General features: G+C 38.4%; 1 protein-coding gene and 1 long non-coding RNA gene across 3 annotated transcripts in view; one reads left to right on the top strand and one right to left on the bottom strand.

Annotated features, from left to right (window-relative positions):
* The window catches only part of LOC137188710 (uncharacterized), a 30,111-nt gene extending 7,953 nt beyond the window's left edge, over positions 1 to 22,158 (bottom strand). For both annotated transcript variants that reach the window (XR_010929474.1, XR_010929475.1), the window contains exons 1-2: positions 22,040 to 22,158; positions 17,863 to 17,950 (exon numbers count right to left, since the gene is read on the bottom strand). This is a non-coding gene — a long non-coding RNA (uncharacterized lncRNA). The remainder of the gene's footprint in view (positions 1 to 17,862; positions 17,951 to 22,039) is intronic.
* The window catches only part of LOC137188709 (fibroblast growth factor 4-like), a 29,098-nt gene continuing 21,817 nt past the window's right edge, over positions 17,120 to 24,400 (top strand). Inside the window, exon 1 of the mRNA XM_067598336.1 lies at positions 17,120 to 18,102. Coding sequence (XP_067454437.1) covers positions 17,811 to 18,102 — 292 coding nt within the window. The 5' untranslated portion in view covers positions 17,120 to 17,810. The remainder of the gene's footprint in view (positions 18,103 to 24,400) is intronic.

Here is a 24,400-nt window from a genome sequence, read left to right as displayed (position 1 = left end):
TGTACATAAATTTAATTTCATAAAAACCTACAGTGTGAGAGTATTCAGGTTGTCATAGTGTAATGGTTTCTGCCTTAGATAACCAATACTCCCTGCCAATGTGGATAAGACACCAGCAAATGGCTGTCCTTTACCTCTGACCTAGGTATCGAAGGATACCAAAATCTACACAAGACCACCTTAGCCTGCTTAGGTAACAAAAGTTCAGCTTGGCTTCTATAAGCACCAACTGTCATTGAACCATTCTAAAATGGGCCTATTTAGTCAGGAATGCCTGACAGCTGTGTCACAATAAAAGTGTATGGGTGCAAATAGGTGTTGGAGGTTTGAAAGTACTCCAAGATGACCCTTTAACAGGCTATCTCTGGAGGAGGCCCACTCTGTTGGTTGAGGCCATTTGCCCGGTTTTATTGGGTGGCTTCCGTGCCCTGACCCTAACATCTTTGTCAATTCAATGCATTTAGTAAACCTTTCAATCAGATATGCTTGTTATAGATTCTACACTGAATTATACCTCTATCACAGATGCATCAGGTTGATTTCAATCAACAGATCTAAACCTGTCCAAAACTGTTAGTTAATAAACATTGCATGTTTATCCTTAGCAAGTTCCATTATAAATTTTCAATATAAATAAATTTAGATCTCATGTCAGCTATATCTCAGGAGAAGCATCTTTGCTTGCCTTAAAGAGCTAACCAGAAGACCTCAGAGATGAGCACAAGCCAGGAACTTTGGTTGGAGTGTATAAAGGTACAAACCAGTTTTATTTGGTTTTTACAAAAATGAGTATTACAAAATATAAAAAGTAAAATACAAAAACTTGAATGCAAAAGTTAAAAAGGAAAAACCCTCTCTAGGATTTAAAGGAGTCAAAAAGGCAAAAAAAAAAAAAGGCCAAAAAGGCCAAAAGGACCAGAGATCGGAGATCAGAGACCAGAGCTCAGAGACCTGACCGACCATGTGGCTGTCCCAGCCTTCACTATTATATCATTTTATATCAATACATCCCTAACTTCCTACATTTCAGCACCCATCTATGGTCATTTGCCAGAATGTCAACAAGATATTGGCTAACATTTGCTTGCATTGCACAATACAATGATACTTCTTTGTCAATAACAACACAATACATGGAGCCCTGCTATTTAAGATACCTCTACATTTTCCAACCCCTTAACAGTTGCAGTTGAGCATATAGGGGTGTCAGCGAGGTATGGGAAACATTGGATTGAAGAAAATTGGCATTTTTGAACAGAACTTCTAAATCCTCAGGTAGGTCACAGTGACATATTTATTCCAAAAGGAGTATGGGTGACTGGAAGTGCTGATTAATAGGATAGTGGGTTGTCACAAAAAAAATTAACAACTATTTTAATAATTAATTAACAAGAAAAAATCCTACACATTTGTTACTTCCAGCTTCTCAAATGTCAAGATGGGTTGCGTTTATCAGTTTTATGTACATTCCAAACACACAAAGGTGTTTGGAATGTTGGTCAGCAGGGATGGAAATTAGCACTGGCCACAAGCCAAATACTGGTGAATTTGTGAAGTGGCAAGTGCCTTTGCTCAACCTGGCAGCCATGGTGGTGGGTAAATAAAAGGAGCATACCGAGTGATTTGTGATGTTCCGCAACACAGATTGACCCAGGCAAAAGAGATGGAGATCAAAATGAGAAGTGGAGAAGAACTGACAATGGAGAATCTCGTGATTGGTTAGTTTATGAGGAGACAAGCCAGACAATGTTCCGTTCTGTATGTTGTAAACAGATTTTGGATGCCATTAAGAGAACTAATAGTTTAATTATTGGGAGGATATTTCATTTTTTGTTCTCTATAAGAAGGTGGGGCAGCTGCAAAATGTCACTGGTTGTACCAGAGTACAGTGGCTACAGCGAACGGATTTTGAAGGCAGCAAGCCACGGAGGGAAAACACACCTTTATTTTTCCCAAATTCAAGAGGAACTCAACACAGCTTCTTTACCCCTAGCAGACGATGCTTTCAGCAAGATGCCAAAAGCAATGTGTCACAGATGTAATGACAATATTCTTCTGCAGTTCTTAACTGAGGACATCAAGTCTTGTGATACTGACATGGACAAAAACTATGATAAGGATAGCAACGATAACAAAGGGAGAACATGTAATGATTTTTGATCATAACATTTTTAGTCTATTAACTATAGACATATATTACCCAAAATAATTTTATCTTATAAAGACAAATGTTTAAAAAAGATTGTTTTCCATCTTGCTGATTAACCTCTTACTCCTGTCTCTTCCCCACATATGTTCTCCTTCCAGCATAGATATTAGGGATGTGCAGAGAGCCCAGTATTTGTATCTATATTTGTTGAGGCAGCAAAATTATTTGTATTTGTATTTGTATGCGAATAAAAGTGGAAAGAGGCTTAAAAATCCTGTTGTTTTTTTTTTTAATTACACTTTTAAAGTGTTACAATAAGTGTTCTTGAATAAACTACCCGACGAAGGAGGTCCCCACACCATGTCTCGAACTGGAGTTTCCCAGCTCATAGATGACTGTGCTGACTACTGAGCTAAAACTCATTGCCTCATTGCAGACAGACCTCTACCTATTTATACACCCATAACACAGAGACAGCACAGCGTGTAACGTGTATGGAAGAACTCCAAAGGTGATTGTTGCGTTGCAATTTTCATTTATTGCCTACTTTTTACAATCTAATTTTGTGGAAAGAAGGGGAACAACAGGTTATGGAGTGTCCCTTGAGAGCACTTCGCTTGTGTCAGTAGCTCAGCTTTATATCTGGGGAACACCCCCAACTCCAGGAGTGATGTCCAAATTAGGAAATGTGCATCATGTAGCAGGTGGATGTGACCCCCCTCACTGAGACCTGCTGATAGACGTAACAGTGGAGCAGAGGAGAGAGACTGAGATAGCGATGTAACCGACCTGTACGCTGGTATTTGACATGGTTTTATTTTTTCTTCCCAAAAACAAATAATTTTTAAAGTATTTGTATGGAACAAATATTTGTAAAAACCCCACTATTTGTACTTTGCCGAATAATGTACTTATATATTCGGGCACACCCCTAATAGATATGCAAGAGACGTAGTGGTGGGTAGAGTACTGAAAATCTTTACTCAAGTAAAAGCACAGTTACTCCCACACACACATAAAAGTAAAAATTACCATTTGACAAACATACTCAAGTAAAAGTATAAAAGTACTTGGTCAATAAACTACTCAAAGTACAAGTTACTTTGTTTTTTAATATTATTTAGAGATCTTCACAAGTCATTTATGCAAATCCAAGTCAAGTCTCAAGTCTTTGGTCAAGAGTCTGAGTCAAGTCTAAAGCCTCTTTTTGGAATAATAAGTTACATCTGCATCAGGTTAGAAATAGCTAATATGTATCAGAATCAATCCAGTGATCATCTGACTTAGATGTTTATACAGTGTGTTGTACATTAGTAAAACAACCAAACCTTAAACTGAAAAATTATTTGCCTGATTCACTCAATTTTTGCATATGCCCAGCTCATTAATATCTGGCATAAGCACATGTCTCTGTACTGCAAGGGAGACTGGTTAAAGCTCTCTGTGTGCACACAGCTTGGATGACAGCTCATTTCAGTTAATGCAGCAAAATGCATAGTAGATAACAGACTAATTGTAACGAAAGTATAAATGGCAAATATAGTGAAGTTAAAAGTAGAATACTGGCCCAAAAAATACTTGAGTAAAAAGTACAGTTTTTAAAAGGAATGTGAAAAGTTACCATTTCTAATTTTTTTTTTTTTTTACTCATTTGCATTACTTGTAATAAGTTACTACCCACCCCAATGAGAAGTGTTTATGTGTGTGTAGGGCTTTTTTTTATTCATTAGTTAGACTGTAAGTAATTAAGTGTCCAATAAGTTAATAGAAGACTACTGAAGTAATGAGGCATTAGGTAGACCATAACTGTGCATTCATGGTAGACGAGTAAGACCCAACGCCTTGACCATCTGGAACTAACACAAGCTCCGAAAGTAGGTCCTATAACAGGTGGACAGAAATGTTTGGGAGGTAAATAATAATAGTACAATGTTGTTAAATGTTGCATGACATAGATTAGGCTTTATCAAATACTCTCAACCCTTATTACACAGTACTATATTGGTAATAGTGTATTGGACAACTTCTCATTTAATTGCATATGTCATGAAAGGGAATGACTTTGAGTTAGTAACATGACCACAGTTCTCTGAGTAGCACGAGTGAGCATCTTATATTGGGAACGCCCTCGACATGACCTCATCACCACTATGTTAATTTAGAGGGCTCCGGCAAAAATATCAATATTGCAATATTCAGCAGTAGTGCCGAGATCAGAAAGTGGCTGATGGTGCCACTCTTTTTCAAATGGCATATATAGACTCTGATTGATATGTTGGTTTTTGTTATGCAGCTGCTGTATTACAAGCCTATGTCACCGTCATACACCACTTCTCACCATACAGATCCTTACAGACATATTCCATTGATGATTATGATATACCGCTGTGTGTGAATTATAAATGGTTTTCTCAGAATCAACACATGCCACTAGAACAAGAGTGGCATACCATCAGCCACTTCTTGATCTCAGCTTTTCATTCAGCTTTTTCTATACTTTTCTTACTAAACATTAGCGTGCTAATATTTTCACTCCACTCAAGTTAGCATTGTGATGTTAGCTCAAGCACTGCTATGGAGTATGCTGCAGTTACTGCTGAAGACACTAGTATAGCTATAGTCTCTAGACCCGTATTTAACAAACTGCTATTAGATGGTATTTGGACTTAAGTAAAGGTTTTTCCATTTTTACTCCTACTCACAGACTGAAGAATAATAGCCTCTATCAAATTTCTTATGATTTAAGTGTTACCACACTTGTAACTGTTTATTTTTTCTTCATCAGGCTTTTCTTTTTTTCATTTTCAACTCTTCTTCATATTTCAACTTCTTAATTTAAACAGCATTGTGCTGAATCAAAGCCTGTTTCAGCTTACACCGTCATAAAGGGCAAAACATGAATACTGGGTTGAAAAATACTTTTTATACATTTTCAGGCATCCTAATAACATCATTCAGTTATCAGGCCATCATCTGTGTCAACTGTATTGTTACCTGTGATTGCGTTACATATTGTGCCACCATCTTGTGGTTAAATCAAAACAAATCAATCAAGTCAAAAAAACAAACAAAAAAATCAAATTCCAATTCAATTTCCAACAAACTGTATGAGGCTTTAGAAGCAATAGATCCAGATAGATAAATAGATCTAATGGATCTATGTATAGATAGATGGCAATCTGGATCTATTGCTTTTGAAACGTGAAGCATTTTGGATATATAAATTAAACATACTATCACTGTCACATAGACAGAATGAAGAGCTAGGCTTGAGATGTTTCCTTACAAGCTCAGATTAACTGTTCTTATTTAGCTTTGATTCAGTTTGTTGGAAATTGTACTGGAATAAGATTTTTTTGTTTGTTCTTTTGGCTGAATTGATTTGATTTAACCACAAGATAGTGTCATAATATATAAAACAAACACAGGTAACAATCATAGACTGTGAAAAAAAAAAAGATTGTAGCCACCGTGACGTCACCCACTGGTTTGTGGAGTCCCATTTTGAAGCCTCGCGTTTGCATTTTGACCATCACCATCTTGGATTTTTGGAGCCAGAAGTGACCATCTTTGGACGAGAGGGTGGAGTTTACCCTAACACTATAAAAAATGTCCATCTGACTGTACTTTTAGTACAACCCAACGTTTAGTTTAGTTTAGTTTAGTACATTTAGTTCACCCAACGATGAACAAGACTTTTTTAGGTGACTGTTATGACCTGCTCGTAGGCCACAACAAAGGAGGGAGACACATGCCCAGAGAATTATTAAAGTAAATAACAACAATTGCAATGGGGTGTGGAAGTCAGTATCAGTGGTGTTTGAAAGTGTATGGATGTGTTGTGTAATGTGAGGTGCGTGTTGTCAGTGCAGAATAAAACCAAAAAGGAAACACAAAAAACAACCACAGCGTGGTGAGTGGGTAAGGGATCAGAGAGGGACTGGAATCAGTTCAGGCGGGCTTAAATAGTTTCTGGGGCACTGGCCAGGTGTTCCCAGTTAGTACTTGAATGACATCGGAATCACCCATCCAAGGACCTGCAACACACAGACAAACCACAGGACCAAAGGCAACAGGCTCTGGGGCCATTACACCCCCTCTCCCTATAAAGTCAAAATTCCAGAGGGAACGCTGGCACCCAAACAACTGATCCCCCTCTCTCCAATATAACTAATGTATATTTAAATACCTAAATGAAACAACAACGTATAAAACTACAATACAGAATGTCAAAGTATATAATACCAAATAAACAAACACCTCACCGTTTGTGTTCCCTTATAACCCTGTAATTCCCCCCCTCTTGATCCTCAGCAACTGAATCCTGGAAGCTGATTAAGAGGAAAGAAAGAGAGAACAGGATAATGGACCCAAACAGAGCAAAATAACCACATCAAAAAGGACGTCATTCACAGGGAGCCCGAGACAATGCGTCCGCCACCACATTGTCCTGTCCCTTGATATGGCGAATATCTAAGTTATAGGACTGGAGCATCAGAGCCCAGCGAATCAGCCTCTGGTTAGGGCACTGCAAGGAACTCAAAAACGTTAAAGGGTTGTGATCAGTGAAGACCACGACAGGGACAGCGCTAACATACACACTGAAATGCTGCGAAGCCAAAATCAGGGCTAGTGTTTCCTTTTCAATGACTGAATAATTCAGCTAATGTTTATTAAATTTCCTCGAAAAGAAACAAACTGGCTTATCCACTCCTAAATCATCAGACTGTAACAGCACTGGCCCTGCACCCACATAACTTGCATCTACTTCCAGTTTGAATGGTTTCTCTCACTGTGGAGCAACCAAAACAGGAGTGCTACAGATGAGGGCTCTGATTAGGCTTACTGGTTAGCTGACATGTATGGCATGACTTTATGTAAGCAAACATCTCTTTTCAGACATGGCCAAAAGAAATACCTCAGGATGTGGTCATAAGTCTTCCTTACACCTAAACAGCCAGACTCATCATGGGAAACCTGCAACACCACACTGCGGAACCTAAAAGGCACCACAATTTGGTAAACAGGTTTACCAACAATATGCTCCCACTGAGGTACCCACTTCCTCATTAGCACTTCATTCTGGAGGAAATAACACTGAGCATGGTTTTTCACCTCACCCCCAAGAAGCACACTCTCCATCAGATCCCTCAGAGACGAATCAGCACACTGCTCCTTCACCAGCTCACTGTGAGAAACAGACCAAGGCACATCAGGACATGTGACAACATGCTGCTGCAGGATATCATCATTTTCAGTGGAATTTATTTCATCTGATTGTGCGCACTTCATGGCACGTGTCACAGCGCATGCCGTAAACACATCAGGAAACTCTGTTTCACATTTGTCAGGCTTACTGCTAACCAGGGGCACTGGTGCCACGATAGCAGGAGGTGCAACATCAGCCCACACCCGACTCCCCACTATATCATTACCCAAGAGCATCATAACACCAGCCACAGGCAGAGCCGGCTGCACGCCGACCGCCACCTCACTCTGAAACAGGTCAGAGAACAACATAATTTTATGGAGAGGTACACGCAGAACCTTTAAGCACATTCCAAGCACCGGAATGAAAGTACCCATGTAAGTGTCATTTGAAAATGGTAAAGTGGATGCTAAAATGAATGAATCAAAAGCACCAGTATCACGCAATATCTTCACATGCACTTTCTCATCACTCCCTACCAGCGAGACAAAACCTTCAGTGATATAAGACTGAGTAAGACTCCAGCTCCGGACTAGACACTTGTGGTTTCAACTCACCACATGCAAGCTCAGACATCTGCTCAGAGACAGGTGCAACAAACATTGCTGGCTTGGGGTTAACACTAACACTAGCCTGCTTAGTCCTAGATTTAAAAGCATAACAGTCTCTCCTCCAGTGCCCTTGTTTATGACAATATACAAATTTTGTCAAAGTCAGGAGCCCCACGTTCATGTCTCTGCTCCAGCCCAACCGGTCTCACTGGATGACGAGACCATGCACCCATGGCCGAGGAATTTTCCCTATGTCCAACACCACCCCACGCAACAGAACACTCCCCACCATGTGTCAAATCATAGTCATCGGCCAAAGCAGCGACCTCAGCTGCTGTCTTAACCCATAAGAACCCACCCTTTCAGTGTTCTGGAAAATTCCTTATACAGCTTTATCCTTGATTTTAACTCATGAAGTCCCTAAGTGACATCTACTGAACATCCTGGTGCAGTCATGTGTCAATGTGTGAATCTGTGTACCCATGACATCACTTCCAAAATGGCAGTGTGCCTGGTCAGCAAATGTGACAGAACTAGCTAATTTTAAAAAGCTTTTTTTTGTTACTAAAGGTAGGTTTCAACCCATTTAACAATTCTGATGCTTTAATAAGATGTCCTGTATTACATTTAACTTGTTCTGACCACATTTCTTAAACAAATTGATAGAAAACAAGTTAGGGAAATATCATTATGACATATATGTTACATTACACATCTTTGACACTGAAGGTAGAATTTCCAAAAAAACTTCAGAAATGCTTCAAATCCCCCAAATCATCCACGGACCTCCCCGGATTCCCGCTTGGAATGGAGGAACCATCAGTGAGCAGAACATAAGCCACAACTTTCCCCTCTCTAATCAAAATCAGTTTTTGTTTTTGCAGCTCAAGCTTTGCCTGTTCACTTTCTTGCCTCATCTTCTCCAATGACAACACCTTTTCCATCTCAATACCAAGACGCATCTTTTCTACTGCAACTTCCTCCTCTTTTTCTAGCTGCATGCGCAACAGGAGTAACTCCTTCTGCTGGTCAAAAGTCAAGCCAGCCCCAGAACCCACTATTACAGGCGGAGGCATGTCCTCAGTGTGCGCAGAGAAAGGACTTTCATCCTTACCAAATTGGCCTTCAAATTGGCCTTCATTGTTTCTTTAGATCTTTTATCACCCACAACAAAACTGTAAAACTCAGCTATCTTAACCAGCTGATCCTTTGTGCACTGATCCAAAAATTTTTCAGAGGGCACCTCCACAAATGCTCTCACAATCTCCTCCATAACTTACCAATATTCGCAACGAGAGAACAGCAATGCAATATGTCAAAAACCTACCAGCAGAGCCAGTGCACACACAGCACTTTTTCAGTGTTTTCTGGCAGTTTTCATTGCTGTTCCACAAAAACTCCTCATGTTTCATCAGGTTTGAGGCAGAACCATGGGAAACAAGTGATTGTACCAGCAGAGCCAGCGCACACACAGCACTTGTGTTTTTCAGTGTTTTCTGGCTGTTTTCACTGCTGTTCCACACAAACTCCTCATGTTTCATCAGGTTTGAGGCAGAACCATAGGAAATGAGTGATTCTACCAGCAGAGCCAGGCACATACAGCACTTGCGTTTTTCAGTGTTTTCTGGCAGTCTCCACTGCTGTTCCACACAAACGACTGATGTTTCATCAGGTTTGAGGCAGAACCATAGGAAATCAGTGATTCTACCAGCAGAGCCAGGCTTAAATACTTTCAGGGGTTCCCAGTTAGTACTCGAGTGACGTCGGCTCCACCCATCCAAGGACCTGCAACACACAGACAAACCACTGGACCAAAGGCAACAGAGGCAACAGGCTCTGGGGCCGTCACAGTGACCAAAATGTCAGTATGATTTTTCATAAACTTAAAACACACTGTGAAATAGCGGCTTCTATGCCTATACTCTGAATCTGGGGTTACACCATGGTTAAGTCACCTAACCAACGTTGTCACTGTGGTAGAGACTTGTCAATCACAGCGTGGCCAGGCCCTGAAACATACCCTGCTTAATTGTCTATTTTACTCTAAATGGAACCATAATTTACAAAATCAACATCATGATGTATTGAAGAGGACTTGAAAGCAGTGATTGAGACCAGGCCCAGGAGGTATAGCAGGTTGTCCACTAATTGGAAGATCAGCGGTTCGATTCCTGGCTCCTCTAGTCCATATGTCGAAGTGTCCTTGGGCAAGATACTGAACCCCCTAATTGGCTGTGCCATCAGTGTATGAATGTGTGTGAATGGTTAATTCCCTCTGATGGGCAGATTGGGGCCTTGTATGGTAGCCCCTGTACCCATTCAGTGTATGAGTGTGTGTGAATGGGTGAATGTGAGTGTGGTGAGTTGGGTGGGTGTGGTCAGAAGACTAGAAAGGTCCATTTACCATTTACCATTTAAACTCATTAGGAAACTGAGTTGTTCACTGGGGTAATAAATCAAGTGAGAAGTAGGGTAATTTTCTCATAGACTTCCATACAATCAGGCTTCTTTTCGGAGCCAATAGAGTCGCCCCCTGCTGGCCATTAGGAAGAATGCAGGTTTAAGTCATTTCCGTACTGGCTTCACTTTTCAGACCTGGAGCTACCCGCTTGGTAACAATACAGGTGACACAGATGGTGGCTGGATTACTGAATGATGTAATTATCCTATAGGATGCCTTGTGTGATGTTTGAAAATGTATAATTCAACCCATTATTCCTGTTTGGCCCCTGATGAAGGTGTGAGCTGAAATGTTGGGCTTTGATTCAGCACAATGCTGTTATATATGAATAAGTTGATGTAACAAACAAGTCTGTGTGTGGTCCTCCTTCAAGCAGTTAAGAGTCCCAGGGTGACCAACACCAGCATAAATTTGATGGAGCTTAGGTGCTTCTTCATTTGAAGCATTTATAAAACAAAATGTGAATATAAGATATATTTATATATAACATTTGGCCAATATGTGTGTGTTGCCTTGCTTAAGAAGTGATGAGTCATAGGGGCCCATTTGTCAAACATGATTAAGAGTTGCAGCCTTGTTTAGAGGGAAAAAATTGGGAAAACCAAAGGAGACAATTAGAAAATCTATCAATGAATTCCAAAGAAAACTGCTTTCCCACATTATATCTGTGAACCCAGACTATCAGGAATCTCTAGGCCTGTCACTTTCACAATTTATCCTGCATGACTTGAGGGAAGCTCTGTTGAACAGGTTTGATGTCAGAGCAGATGTTGTTAAATGGTTTCCCACGTCACAACTACTATGTGTTTTTCTCCTGGTGGGGTGACTAGTCCTTCATATGTGTACACACATACTCTGTGAATGTCTCTGTCTCTCTTTCTCCCTCTGAGCCCAGCAATGAGCCCTACATGAGCAGTGTACTGACGCACCACATGTCACATGATATTAACCCTCCACTGCCGCTGTGTTATGTGTGTGTATGTAGACAAGATAGGCCAACATTTGTTGGTATGAATCACATTGTTGTTTGCTACAGTTGAGCTATTTGTATGCTGCCCAGCAGCAGCAGAAGCAGAGTCCTGCTGAAAAGATGGACTGTGTCATAGATATAATATGAACGTTAAATGTCTTGCCCAATTGAAATGGGTCTTGTAACTGTAATGACACTTCCCTTGTTCCACAGTACACTACAATATTCAAACATAACTACATCACTCATTCTCTTCTAGGCATTAAAAGCAGACAGATGTCCACTTTCAACTCCCATCTCATTGTGCCTTTCCTAGCATTCCTTGACTCCAAACCTCAGTAAAATCTTGGACTAGAAGGCCTCCAGTTTGTACAAAGGTGGTGGTAATGAGACTGAAAATCATATTTACCGAATGTAAGGTCATCTACACTGTCCGTGTTTAATTAAGTTTGGTATTGAGTTTCCTGTGGTGACTCATTTAACCAATTACACTTCCATGTTGTCGTGATTGGCGCCTTTAAGGATGTATGCCTGTGCATCATAAAGACACCTACCTATGGCAATAAACATGTCGGCTTTTAAAAACAATATGGCATGCATCAAAAACTAAAGATATCTTTGTCAGACATTGATGTGCAACTGGCACCCTGGCTCAACACCAGTCGAACCACAACAACAAAAAAATAACAGTTAAAATTTTAAAAGCTTTTTATTTATAACGTAACATTAATTTGAAATAAGTTAGATGACTGATGACAAAATTAACAGAAATAAGGGTTAATGACGACAGCTATGTGATTGTTATATTGACATTCTAAACAAATGATCACAGAGAAAGTTAGAGATGACAAAAGGTTGTCTTCACTCCCACAGAAACAGCTGGTTGCTCTATTTATAAGGGAAATGGAGAAAGTCTGCTATAGGGCGTAAGTATCTGCTCATTATATTGTAGTTTTTATGAAAGAATTAGGAAAAAATCTACAAATTAAGTGCAGAACAGTGTATAATCAGCTGTTAATATCAATGTGAGTCCTTCATTTATTTTATTTTATTTATTTATTTACCGGGGACAGTGCACATTAATCAATATTTCTGTAAATGTGCCAGAGTTAAGTAATGGGCTCATTATCATCCAGTCCCTGGGCAGGTTATTACAAATTAGTGACCTAATGTCATCAATACAATGCTTCAACAAGTGCTACAATACAATAGTCAATACAACACATAAATACATTAGAGAAGTAACAGCAATATATAAAAACAATGAGAGTATGTAAAGGCAATGCCAGAGAGGAGGTAGTATCATTAATCATGATTATAAGTTTGGTTTCCTTTAAGCCATTCCGTTTAAAGGTTAGGTAATTAGTGCCTTCTCTTAATTCAGTAGGTAGACTATTCCATTAGTGGGTGGCTCTGACTGAGAAGACTGTTTGTCCAAACTTGCTATGCCTGTATTGTTCAACACAGTCCCCTCTGGTAGTTGGCCTTGCTGCCCTGCTGCTACGATCCTTCTGCATTATGACTGGCTCGATGGGGGAGGTACAAGCCCATGTAAGGCCTTAAAGATGAGTCAAGCATCTGCAAAATGTTCAAAAGTATCTAAATTAAACAAATTGTACTTTTGTACTATATGGCATTGGTGATAGCTATTGGCCTTTCAGTTGAGCGTTTTTAGTGTCTGTAAAGGGACTCAATTGGTTTCACACACACACACACACAAACACAAATACATGCATAGGATATACTGTATATATAAAAGTAATATATATCAATCTTAATGTTGTGTTAATGTTGTTTTGTTTCATTGATTCTTGGTGCTTTGGCAATATTGTTGTTGTCACATTCATGCCAATAAAGCAAATCTGAATTTGAATTTGAATTTGACAAAAAAAAGCCTGCCATTCAAAGCTGTTTCTGATTTCTCAGCCAGCAGCATTCAACTTCATCTTTGAGTGTCAATTGAATGGATTTCAATTCCTTAAGAGGATTCAGTGCTGAACTTAGATTCAATCAGTCGATTTCATAGTGGATTCAGATTGGATAAAATGTTATAAAACCTTAATGTTAGGTGATGCATTCATTTTTATTATTTTTAAAAACCTTTACTGTGCTTCATAATTTTCTTTAAGTTACATTTAATTTAAGCCAAGCTTAAGAACTTATTGATTATACAATAATTAAATCAAGCATTTTATGCAAATTATGTTGAACAACATACATGCACTGTCATCAGTGGATGAGCAGTGGATGACCATCTTCCAACTTGACAACAAAAGACACAGGGCCACCCTGGGATTGGTTAATCCTAATTATGTTTTTTGCTTCTGAAATCTTTGCATAAACACTGTTATTGGATTTACTCCCTCTCATGGATGACAGTCATGTCTCTCTTTTTGTCTATCTCGCTTTTGCCCCATTCTAGAAGTAACTTAGGCTTGTGACTCATTAACAGCTCTGTCATAGAGTGGCCAGTGAAATGGAGCTGTGAGTGTGGATCAACCAGAATGTGGAACATTCGGCCCATGGCCCTGCAAAATCTACATCAAGCCTGGACCTTGGGTGGGTCTGGCCATTCCCAGGCATGCAAGGGGGCTGATGGAACCAGTCTCTGATTAACCTGGCACTGTGAGCAGGATTTCACTTTATTTTCCTAATGTGTTGTGGTAATCAGCTCAGAGCATCTGTATTTGCACTGTCTTTACCCACTCTGTAACTGATGTAATATTTTTTCCTGTTCATACCGACTATTAAAAGATCCCCCCCATATGCTTTTTCAGTGTAAGTGATGGGGGCCAGGCTTTTTGATTTAATGCATGGACATTTTCAGGTGACAAAGTCCTTAATTTCCTTAGCCATAAAGGGCCAGTAGAATATCTCCCTTGCAAGGTGGAGCACTCTTTCTGTTCCAATATGGCCCATCTCACTGTGTAGATGTTTCACAGCAAGTGTCTTGTATTTTGCAGGGAGGACTAACCGCCTTCGCTCATTTGTTCGTCTGTCAAGAAGGTCATTATCCAGATATAACTTGCTCCACTCATGCTGCAGTTTCCAGGTGGCTCCACTTACTGTTCTGAGTATTTCATCATTCAATTTTGTGTCTGACTCCTTTAATTCAACTATCTTGCCTATGGCTTGATCCTGTCTCTGGGCTTTCACAAGATCATCTTGGCTGATAGATGGCAGATGAGAATGACGCTGCTAGTGAGAGTTTGGGGAAGAAATGTTGAGTGCTGCAACCCAGGCTACATCTTTCTGCTTTGCTCCCTGACTCCCATCTTATGTAGCACGCACTGCATCATCTGACAGCTCTTCTGTATAAGCCATTTCATACTTCTGCATATCCAAGTGAAAACAAAATAGTGTGTCTGTGTCCACATTTAACTTTCAAGGCCTGTACTTGATGTCAAACCGGAAATCTGAAAGTTCCCCAACCCATCAATGGCCGACAACATTAAACTTTGATGTGCTCATGACATAGGTAGACAGTATAGTACAGGCAATCCTGGAATTTTTCACACACAGCCCATTTCAACGCTAGGAACTCCAGTTTTCCTCTATGCAGATGGTAATTGTGTTCAGCTGGTGTCAGTGTCCTTGTACCTTATCTTATGACTCTCAATTTGCTGTTCTGTCACTGATAAAGGATAGCTCCTAAGCCCTGGTCTGATGCACCATTCCTATGGCTCAGTATAAGAATTGTTGAGGTGTCTCATTGTCATTTTGCTTACTGCACATAAACTCTTGGAATAACTCTGTGTTACTTTGCTCATAAAGGTGGGAATGGAGATAGCCTTAAAGTTCATGTAAAGGAAAATCTGAGATTTATTTTTAAACACATTATCATGTTAGAAAATAATTGCTGAAAACGTGAAAAGACTATGAACTATGTAGTACTGAATTGTGGAGTTAGACCATTAAACGGTTTCTCACCATTTTTGTGTTCAGGATTTTTTGGACAGCCCTGAAGTCATAGATGACACACTGGAGCCATACTCAGTAACCTCTGCACTAGCAGTAAAAAATACTACTTACCTGGATGAGTATGAGTATGTGTGAATCCCTCTAACAGCCTTCACTATTACAGCCTACAGTTTGCTAAACTATGCCTTCATCCCACAAATGCATCTTCCCTTGATGCCAGAATTTACAGAACAGCTTGGTCTCCTTATTTAAATTTCCGAAGAATGATGAGATGAAGAAGAGGTGAATTGATTTCGTGAAGAGCCATTTTGAAGGAGAGCTGAGGATCACTTTTAACACCCACCTCTGCAGTAAACATTTTACACCGGGTAGTTTTACCGCTGAAGCGTCTGTTGATAGAGTTAGTGTTAAACGCACAATATGTAATTTTTGCTGCTAGGGGTCTCTCAATCAAAACAATAACAAAAGATGGAATTTGATGGCGTTGTGAAGTAGCATGGGATTATGGGAGTTGTTGTCTTAATTGTTAACCACCTTCTCCAGGTTAGGATTACTACAGTGTTCATCGTTTAGGATGTTTTTACAGGGAGCTTAATTATCCGCAGAGGTCTCCTCCTCTCCAGAACAAACCAACCTGGTGACTAAAACAGGTAAAAACACTGAAGCAGTTTTTTTACCTGTTTTACCTGATGCACAAACGGCTTACTTTTCTGATTTAATTAACAGTAATAGAAATAATCCAAGGTCTCTGTTTAGCTCTGTCAATCATCTTGTAAATCCCTCTCTTCTTGCCATTCCTGCCTCACCCTCTACCGATTGTGAAAACTTCCTATCTTTCTTTGTTGGCAAGATCGATGGTCTCAGATCACATTTTACCCTCACTGTGTTACCCCCCCACTGCATCCAGTTGTCCTATTCTACTGTCTGAATTTTCTCTTATTACCCTTCAGTGCCTTTTAAACACTGTAACCCAAATGCGTCCCTCCTCCAGCTCATTTGATATGACTAAATTTCTAAAATCCATCCTTCCTGTATTAAGTCCTACCCTACTCTCCATTATTATTTATTCTCTCTTCTGGCTCTGTACCTGATTATTTTAAAACCACTAGTGTCCAGCCTCTCCTTCAAAAAACCCTCTCTCAACCCAGCCCAGTTAAAGAGTTAGAGGCCGAACTTCCTCTTCTATCCAAGATCCTTGAAAAAATTGTCACTGACCAACCCCTGAACCTGGTTGAGGATCATAAAATCTTTGATAAATTTCAATCCGGCTTTCATCACAAACAAAGTACTGAGACAGCACTATTAAGAGTAACAAATGACATTCTCATGCAGGCTGACAAAGGTGAATACTCCATTCTCATTCTACTTGACTTAACTGCTGCATTTGATACCATCGACCATACCATCCTACTTGATTGACTGTACAACTTCCCACAGCTGAAGACTGGTTTAGTGTGATCCATGACATTTTTGTAATGGAGAAGCTGTTTGAAAGCTGCTGGTAATCCTGGATTGAGTATGAATCACCATTTATATCAGATTTTAAGTAAACCAATAAGAATATAATAATTCCACATGGAAAGAAGAATGGAGAGAGAAAAGAAAAGAAATCTTTTTCTGCTTTAATTTCAATTAATTCAAATTGTTTTTATACATGCATGCACATACGTACATGGGTGGATGGGTGTAAGTAGGTAGGCATCATGGATTGGCTGTGGTTGGCTCTGCCACCAAGCACATCTATCCCCTGCTGTGAGGACGTAGTGGAAACACATGTCATCGCGGCTTGGCACAGTGCAGCTAAAGCTGCCATATACACACACACATATATATATATATACATATATACACACACACACACATACATACACACACACAAAATGACTACAGGAAATGTTTCCAGGAAAGGGAGAAGTGCTAGGGAAAGTGTATCACATCTTATTAGAAAGGGACTACTAAAAGATTTATAACGAATTTTTTCAACAATTCCAGAAATGTTTGGTCTTCCCTTGTATATATAAAATGAACCAACTACATATTTATTTTCAGATCATATAGAGAACATTACTGCAGGGGCCCTTTATATCTGTCTCACCATCAAATTTCTTCATTAATATATTTAGTACACTATGTTTCTGTGTACTTGCGTGTTCCTCTTTGTTTTCTGTCACTATGTGTTTTACGTATTTCATTGTTTGTGTGCTTCTGCAGCATCTGTGACTCACAGACAAACAAGACAGCAGGTGGTGTGTGATGTAATATGAAGCACATATAAGTCTACTGTCTGTCTGCTGGGCCTACCTGAGTTGGGAAATTGGGAAGCAGGAGACAAATCATTGGAAATTGGACTGCAAAATGGACCCCTAACAGGTTTGATTTTTAGAGATGTCAAAATATGCTATATATATACGTGGCAGCATGAAACAGAAGATGAGGCATTTGCTTCATGGTATTTCTCTGCGAGACTGAAGCTGGAAAGATTTTCTGAATTTTTTTGGCATACTAAGAACATTTAATTGGGCTCAATAGTACAATAGCTGTGTAACCTTATGACTCTTGGGATTGGTGAGCAGAGCATGTCATCGTTAAAGTCCAAGCTACCTCTGCTCCTGTATGGGATCCTCCTGTGCAGCACCTTTGCTCCTCTCCCAGTCATCAGCAGGTCATTGGTCCAGGCTAGCAGCAGCTCCTGGGACAGGAGAGAGGTGACAGCTAGAGATGGAGAATACCTGCTGGGGATAAAGAGACTCAGAAGGCTCTACTGTAATGTGGGCATCGGCTTCCACATCCAGGTCTTACCAAACGGAAAGATCACAGGTGTGCATAATGAAAACAGATACAGTAAGTAATTTTGCTAATTTCTGTTGAAATCCATTTAAAGCAGCAAAATAACCATAACCAGTTTGTGTACAGATCTAATCTTTTGGGTTTTTATGTCAGGGAAAAAGCAAAGATTATGAAATAAGGATTGTCATCAAATTAGGGCCATTAGTACCAGTGATTCCTGGTATGTGTTGTTAAAATAATAATTGATCACTACTTTTTAATTAGCAATCAATTAATTATCAATATTGTAAGTGCTTATCTTAAACAACTGAATACAAAGTCTGTGCAATAATATCTTGTCCTCTGGATAAATGATCTGGAATTCACTTCAGCACCACTGAAAAATGTGACAAATGTGAACTAGATTTTAAAAAGCAGCAGTGATTCCTACTCAATATAACATGATCAAGGCTGACATCATCAAGACATGATGACGTGAGCGATCACCACACAGTAGAAAAATGTATTTCTATTCATGCTTAGCTATTCCAAAGTCTTGACTGTATATTGATCTGACAAACGACAAACGCAAAACTGAACTGACTGAAGCATCCCACAGATCTGCCATGGTTCAAACTATTCTGCTGTTACTGTAATTTTATTTAATCACAACTTTGATGGAACCTTGCTAGAATCACATTGCTCAGATGAAGGAAGATGGATAGCATCTGTTCTCTATCTAATGTAATGGAATAATGGAAATTAAATCTACCAATAGCATAAAATGAAAATAATAAAGTAGAGGTACCTCACTTGAGTAACTGAATTTAGTTATTTTTCACTGGCTGGTTCAGTGAACAGTTCATGTCAGGGAAGCAGAGAGAAAACATTTAAATGACTGTATCCATGGCAACCACCAACCTCCATAATATAAGTGGTGAGAAGAAAGAAATAAACATGTATTCAAGTATGACACTTTATTACATTTATGAGGTACTTGTACTTTACTTGAATATTTCCATTTAATGCAACTGTATACTTCTGCACTTAGGGGGGATTTACTCAATTTTACGTCATAGAGAAACAAACTAAACATATGATAATCAAATAAAAATGATGATGCAATATGATAGATTAAAAGTAGTTCAAACGGACTCCACCTTGAGCAGACTAAGTAAATGTAAATGCATTGTGCTGATTTTTGTGGTTTTAATAGTTTTAAACAGAAGAAGTCTTCACTTCGCCAGTCATTGATAATTGATGTTTGATGTTTGCGACTGACATCGGCGACCAATGATGTCACTTGTGTGTAAATGTGAGGAAGACATACCAGTGAGAAAATAAAAGAGAGAGGGGGAATGGTGAGCAGAAAGGTTTGTAGTGTGAGAGAGCAGTGGACAACTGAAATGGAGGAAAAGCAATTTGACTTCTTAGCCTTTTCAGCGCAAACTGGACGGCCTATTAATCATGGATGTATTAGTACAAGTGCCTGGTTGCGTCTATGTTTGTTTTGGTACAAAAACACTTGATAATTAGTATGGGGTCATCTCCCACCAAAACTCCAGTCATTACAGAGCAGTGTTTCAGTGTGTTGTCTGTATGATTATGATCTTCACTGTCAAAGACTAAAAAATCAGTGCCAGTTGGCAAAAACAATCTTAATGTGTGGTCTGTCCAGTCTTTGAAGGTTTCAGCTGGTCTTTAGGTGTGTCAGCAGCTTTAGGTAAGGCTGAGAAGGTAAAAGGCAAAAACTGCTCTATAGCTGTGGAGAGAGTAAGGGTGGCAGCTTGCTGTGAGGCTGTAGATTTTGTTTGCTTGTTATATTTATTTATATTTATTTTTGTTGAATCCCCTGGGATTTTTTCCATTTCATTTTGATTCAGTTTTGTTAATGTATGCCACCTTTTTTGATTTGGATTTGATTTGGACTAATTGTTGCATTCCATGTCGTCAAATTACTTCAATCATTGGAGTGTGCATTCAGCAAGGATATAAATTGAACTCAAGTACAGTATTGTATATTATATAATAGTATAAATTATATTATTATATCATATAACTTTTATGTTTATGTTATATGATCATGTTCAGAAAATAATTTAAAAATTAGCACTGAAATATGGTTTGTTTGTTTTTAATCAAATGAAGTGATTACATATAACTCTTCATTGCTAGTAGTTTTTTTAAAAAAACACATTATTTTTCTTTGCTTGCAATTTTTCCAATTCCCACAATTTTACCACAAAAACAGCACATGAAACATCACAAATCGTTTCGCAATATTCGAGGAAAGCATTTTCTCAAAAAATTAAGTTTGGTTATAAATCAAGCATTTTTGGCCACAATAATCACAAGAAAACTTCTGTCCTGGAAGGACTGTTAAATAATTGGCCCAATAGTAGATGACATGTTTGTTCTTGGAACATGACACTCAGATCTGTGATACTTGCAGATTGCTCTGATCTTAAAATTAAGTTGAATAAGTGTGAATTAATGTATGTGTAAAACAAGATATCAGTAAATAGTATACAATTATCTAGGTATAACAACATGCAAAAACTCAACTGTCAGAATTAAATGCTACTTTTCACCAAAATTGGAAAAAGCAGCAGCTGATTTACCTGCTACAACATCTAATGATTCAAGGCTACATTCTGCTCTCCCAAGCAGAGGGTTTTCAGGACTTGGATATCCTGCTTTACACTTTTTGTAGATGCTAAAACTTTTGCTCAGATCGACTCACTTTTAGTTAAGTTCATGGAGAAAAATGAGACTGACTAGAAATGCATTTCCTGCGGAAAATGCGTGTGAATGCTGAAAACTGAAAGGAATCGCAAAGCATTGCTGAAAATACTAAACACTTGTTCAGGATCCCCATCTGTACAAATAGAATTCAATTACCATGGCATGTTACATTTAAGAGATTTGGCAGTTAATAAGTAGTATGGCGGTGTTTTGTTTATGACCACAAGGTGGGGCTATTGGTGCCATGATTCAGTATGTCATGCAGATTCTCATGGAAAACCTGTATACCAAGTTTCATTTCATTAAAGACAATAGAATTGCTGAAATATAATGTTATAAGGTTACTTTAGCTCCCCCTTTGAAATGTTACACACGTCTGTAAGGTCACCTTGTGTATGACATTTCCAAATTTGGTCACAATCCAATTCAGTATTGAGGAGTTATTGACCAGTAAGTGCATTAGGCCACGCCTTCAAAAGTTTGCTAACCAATAACAGACAAACCGTAAGTGATATCTGAGAACAAATAAATAAGTTGTGTTCAGGGTCCTCTAAATATGGTATGCGCCAAGTTTGGTGAAGATTGCATGAAATACGTGCCAACAGAGGCAAAACATATATTTATTAAAAAAAACAAAATGGTGGAAAAATTTTATAGGCGCAAATGGGCGAGGCCTATATCAATCTAATCAGCATCATCCAAGGAACGTCCTGACCAAATATTTTTTGATAGGTCTTACGGTTCATGAGTTATTAGCCAAAAGGCTAAACGTGTAATAACTGACCACAAGGTGGCGCTAGAGGTACAATGTTTTAATATGTTTAGCACTTATTTAGTGTGAATGCTTTCAGCTTTCAGCATTCACACTAAATATATGAAAATGAAGTCAATCACAAGAAATGGTGGTATGCACAATGTAGATTTCAACACTATCATCCTTGTTTTTCCAATCAATTGGATCATACACTATTTGAAAGACAGTGCCCCATGGTAGCATAGCCCCAGTTAGTTATTGGAAAAATGTGGAGGTCTAAAATTTGTATTATCTTATGACTATGATTGGTTTAAAAAAAAAAGGCATTGAATATGTTTTTCATGTATGTAATACTCACTGAATTTTTAACTTTCCAAGACTTTGCTAATCGATATAAGGGCCTGTCAAAAATATAGAATGGTCATAAAACACATTAAGATTAAGATAAAAAGGATAGTTCATATTTTTTGAAGTGGTGTTGTATAAGGTACTTATCCATATTCAGTATATTACCTGCAGTAGATTTGGGTCAGCACGTTCCCAGTTCGGAGAAGCAGACAGGAGTACAGGCACAGAAGCTAAGCAATGTACTTTTGTGGACGGGACGTATTTTAGTCACCTTAACAAAAGGCCCACCTAAAAAACACAAGATCAGTTTAAGTGTATGCTATATTTAGAATATTTTCACCGCTTTACCTTGCCATCAGACAGCGCTTTCCTTTGGCACTACATCTTCTCAACCATATAATTTCCATATTCCTACAAACGCTATGTACTATGCTACACTTGGTCAAATCTCACTCCGATATGTAAACAGCAACTCTTTCACCTTCCTTCTATTCCTTAACCCATTTACATTTACAGAAGTTACAGTGGCCATGAGAGCAAACCAAAAAAATATAAATAAATGTTTACACTAGGACTGTCACAATATCAGATTTTCACAACATGATTATCGTGGCCAAAAGAATTCATGATAACGATATTATCACGATATCAATAGGAAATAAAAAAAAATAGATAAATAATGCTATCAGTCAAATCATCTTTAACTTTGTTTAATGTGTTTTTTGCCTCTTTTCTGGCAAATGAATTATACTCAAAATATGAGTGTAGGGAGGTGGAGAGAGAGTTGGTAACCATAACTGTACAAGGTTTGAAAGGAGTTTTAACACACTGAAGTATAAGGTTGTTTTTTCTGCCTGAATATTTTTTTTAAAAACAGATGCCTGCAGATGACCTATAGCTGTGACTTATTAGCTGTAAAACACAATGGGACCACAGAATGGAGCCTTACCTTGTCCAAGTTCAAATTTAATAACAATACCACAGAAAATGAATATGTCTAGTTGGGTGATTCTCACGAAATCTTGGTTTCAAAGATTTGAAACATGAAATCTTTAAAAAGACTTGCATCAGCAAATTTGCTTTTTAGGCATTAATGACAAGGTCTGAATTGTTTGTGAGTGTTAATTTAAAAACATTTACTGACAATTTAACACCTTTTTGAACATATTTTCCGAAACAAGTCCTTAAAAAACTACCGCAACGGTCTGAAGACCATTAGGAAGCTAATACATTTTCACATTTTTAAAAATTGACAGTAAGAATTAACAGTCATGCACAGTTACTTGAAACTCTGAAATAAAATATATTTTTAAATTAACATTTTTATTTGATTTTGACTTATTTCTCTCATTACCACACCTTCCACAATCTAAAACCTAATATTTTTAATATTTCATTGAAACCTGACATATTTTCAAAATGATGTGACAAACCTGAGAGAACGTGTATAGATTCTGAATATGCATTTGAAAGCAAGCTACTATTTTTCCATTCATTTAATTAACATGTAATGAACACCTGTTGCAGCAATGATAGACAGGTTTCAGAAATTAGGTTGATGATTTCGGTAATGATAATAAATATAGCAAGACTGAGTTATGGTTAAAACATTATAAAATTAAATGTAGATAATAAATGAGATAACATTGGCATAATCATGGATTCAAATCCAATCAATTTCATTTTGTAGTGCTTTAAAAGTACATAACATACATAGGCTAAAAACAGAGAACACATAAAACACATACAAAAACATTAGAACAGGGCTAAACAGGGCAACATTAGAACATATGCTAAAAACACACAACCCATTTTACCACGGGACTGAAAAATTACCTTAGGCAAATACTACATTCTGATTTGTCAATAATGAGTCTTCTTCTGCTGTGTCTTCTTGAAGACTTTAAATAACTTCTTCATTTGCTGCTTGAACATCTTTAAGTGTATCATCTTCCTTGCTTGACAGTGTTATGTCCAATACAGCTTTTAGCCGTATCTTTCTCCTGTAGTACCATTTTGAGTTGTTTTTTCTTCTTTTCATGTTGCTTCTTTGTCAAATCTTAAGTTTTCTTGATTTGACCATTTTGCTTTCATTTTTGATATCTGAAAATGGGAAGGAAGCATGACATGAAATGAGCATTTATCAAAATATGGGAGAAATCTAACTGTTATGGACACATCTTATAGTAGAGACTGAATGGCTTACTGGCCGTGTGTGTATGTGTGTGTGTGAGAGAGAGAGAGAGAGAGAGTATCCTACAGTAGGGGCTGAATGGCTTACAGACTGTGTGTGGACATCCTACAGTACAAACTAAATGGCTTACTTATTGTGTGTTAGAGCATGTGGGCATACGTGTGTGTGTGTGTGTGGTGGACGTGTGCACATGCATGTGTAGACTTCATAACACTGTGGGGTATTGACTTCCTATTATAACTCTTGCTGTGACCTTTCCAACCCCTAACCTCTCTCTCTCCTTCCTTCTGTATTCTTCCAGCAGTTCTGGGTTGCTGTAAACTTTTTCTCTG

This window comes from Thunnus thynnus, chromosome 9 (assembly GCF_963924715.1).
Source record: "Thunnus thynnus chromosome 9, fThuThy2.1, whole genome shotgun sequence".
Classification (NCBI taxonomy): Eukaryota; Metazoa; Chordata; class Actinopteri; order Scombriformes; family Scombridae; genus Thunnus; species Thunnus thynnus.
Note: the sequence above shows the minus strand (reverse complement) of the source record. Positions and strands in the feature narration are given on the sequence as shown.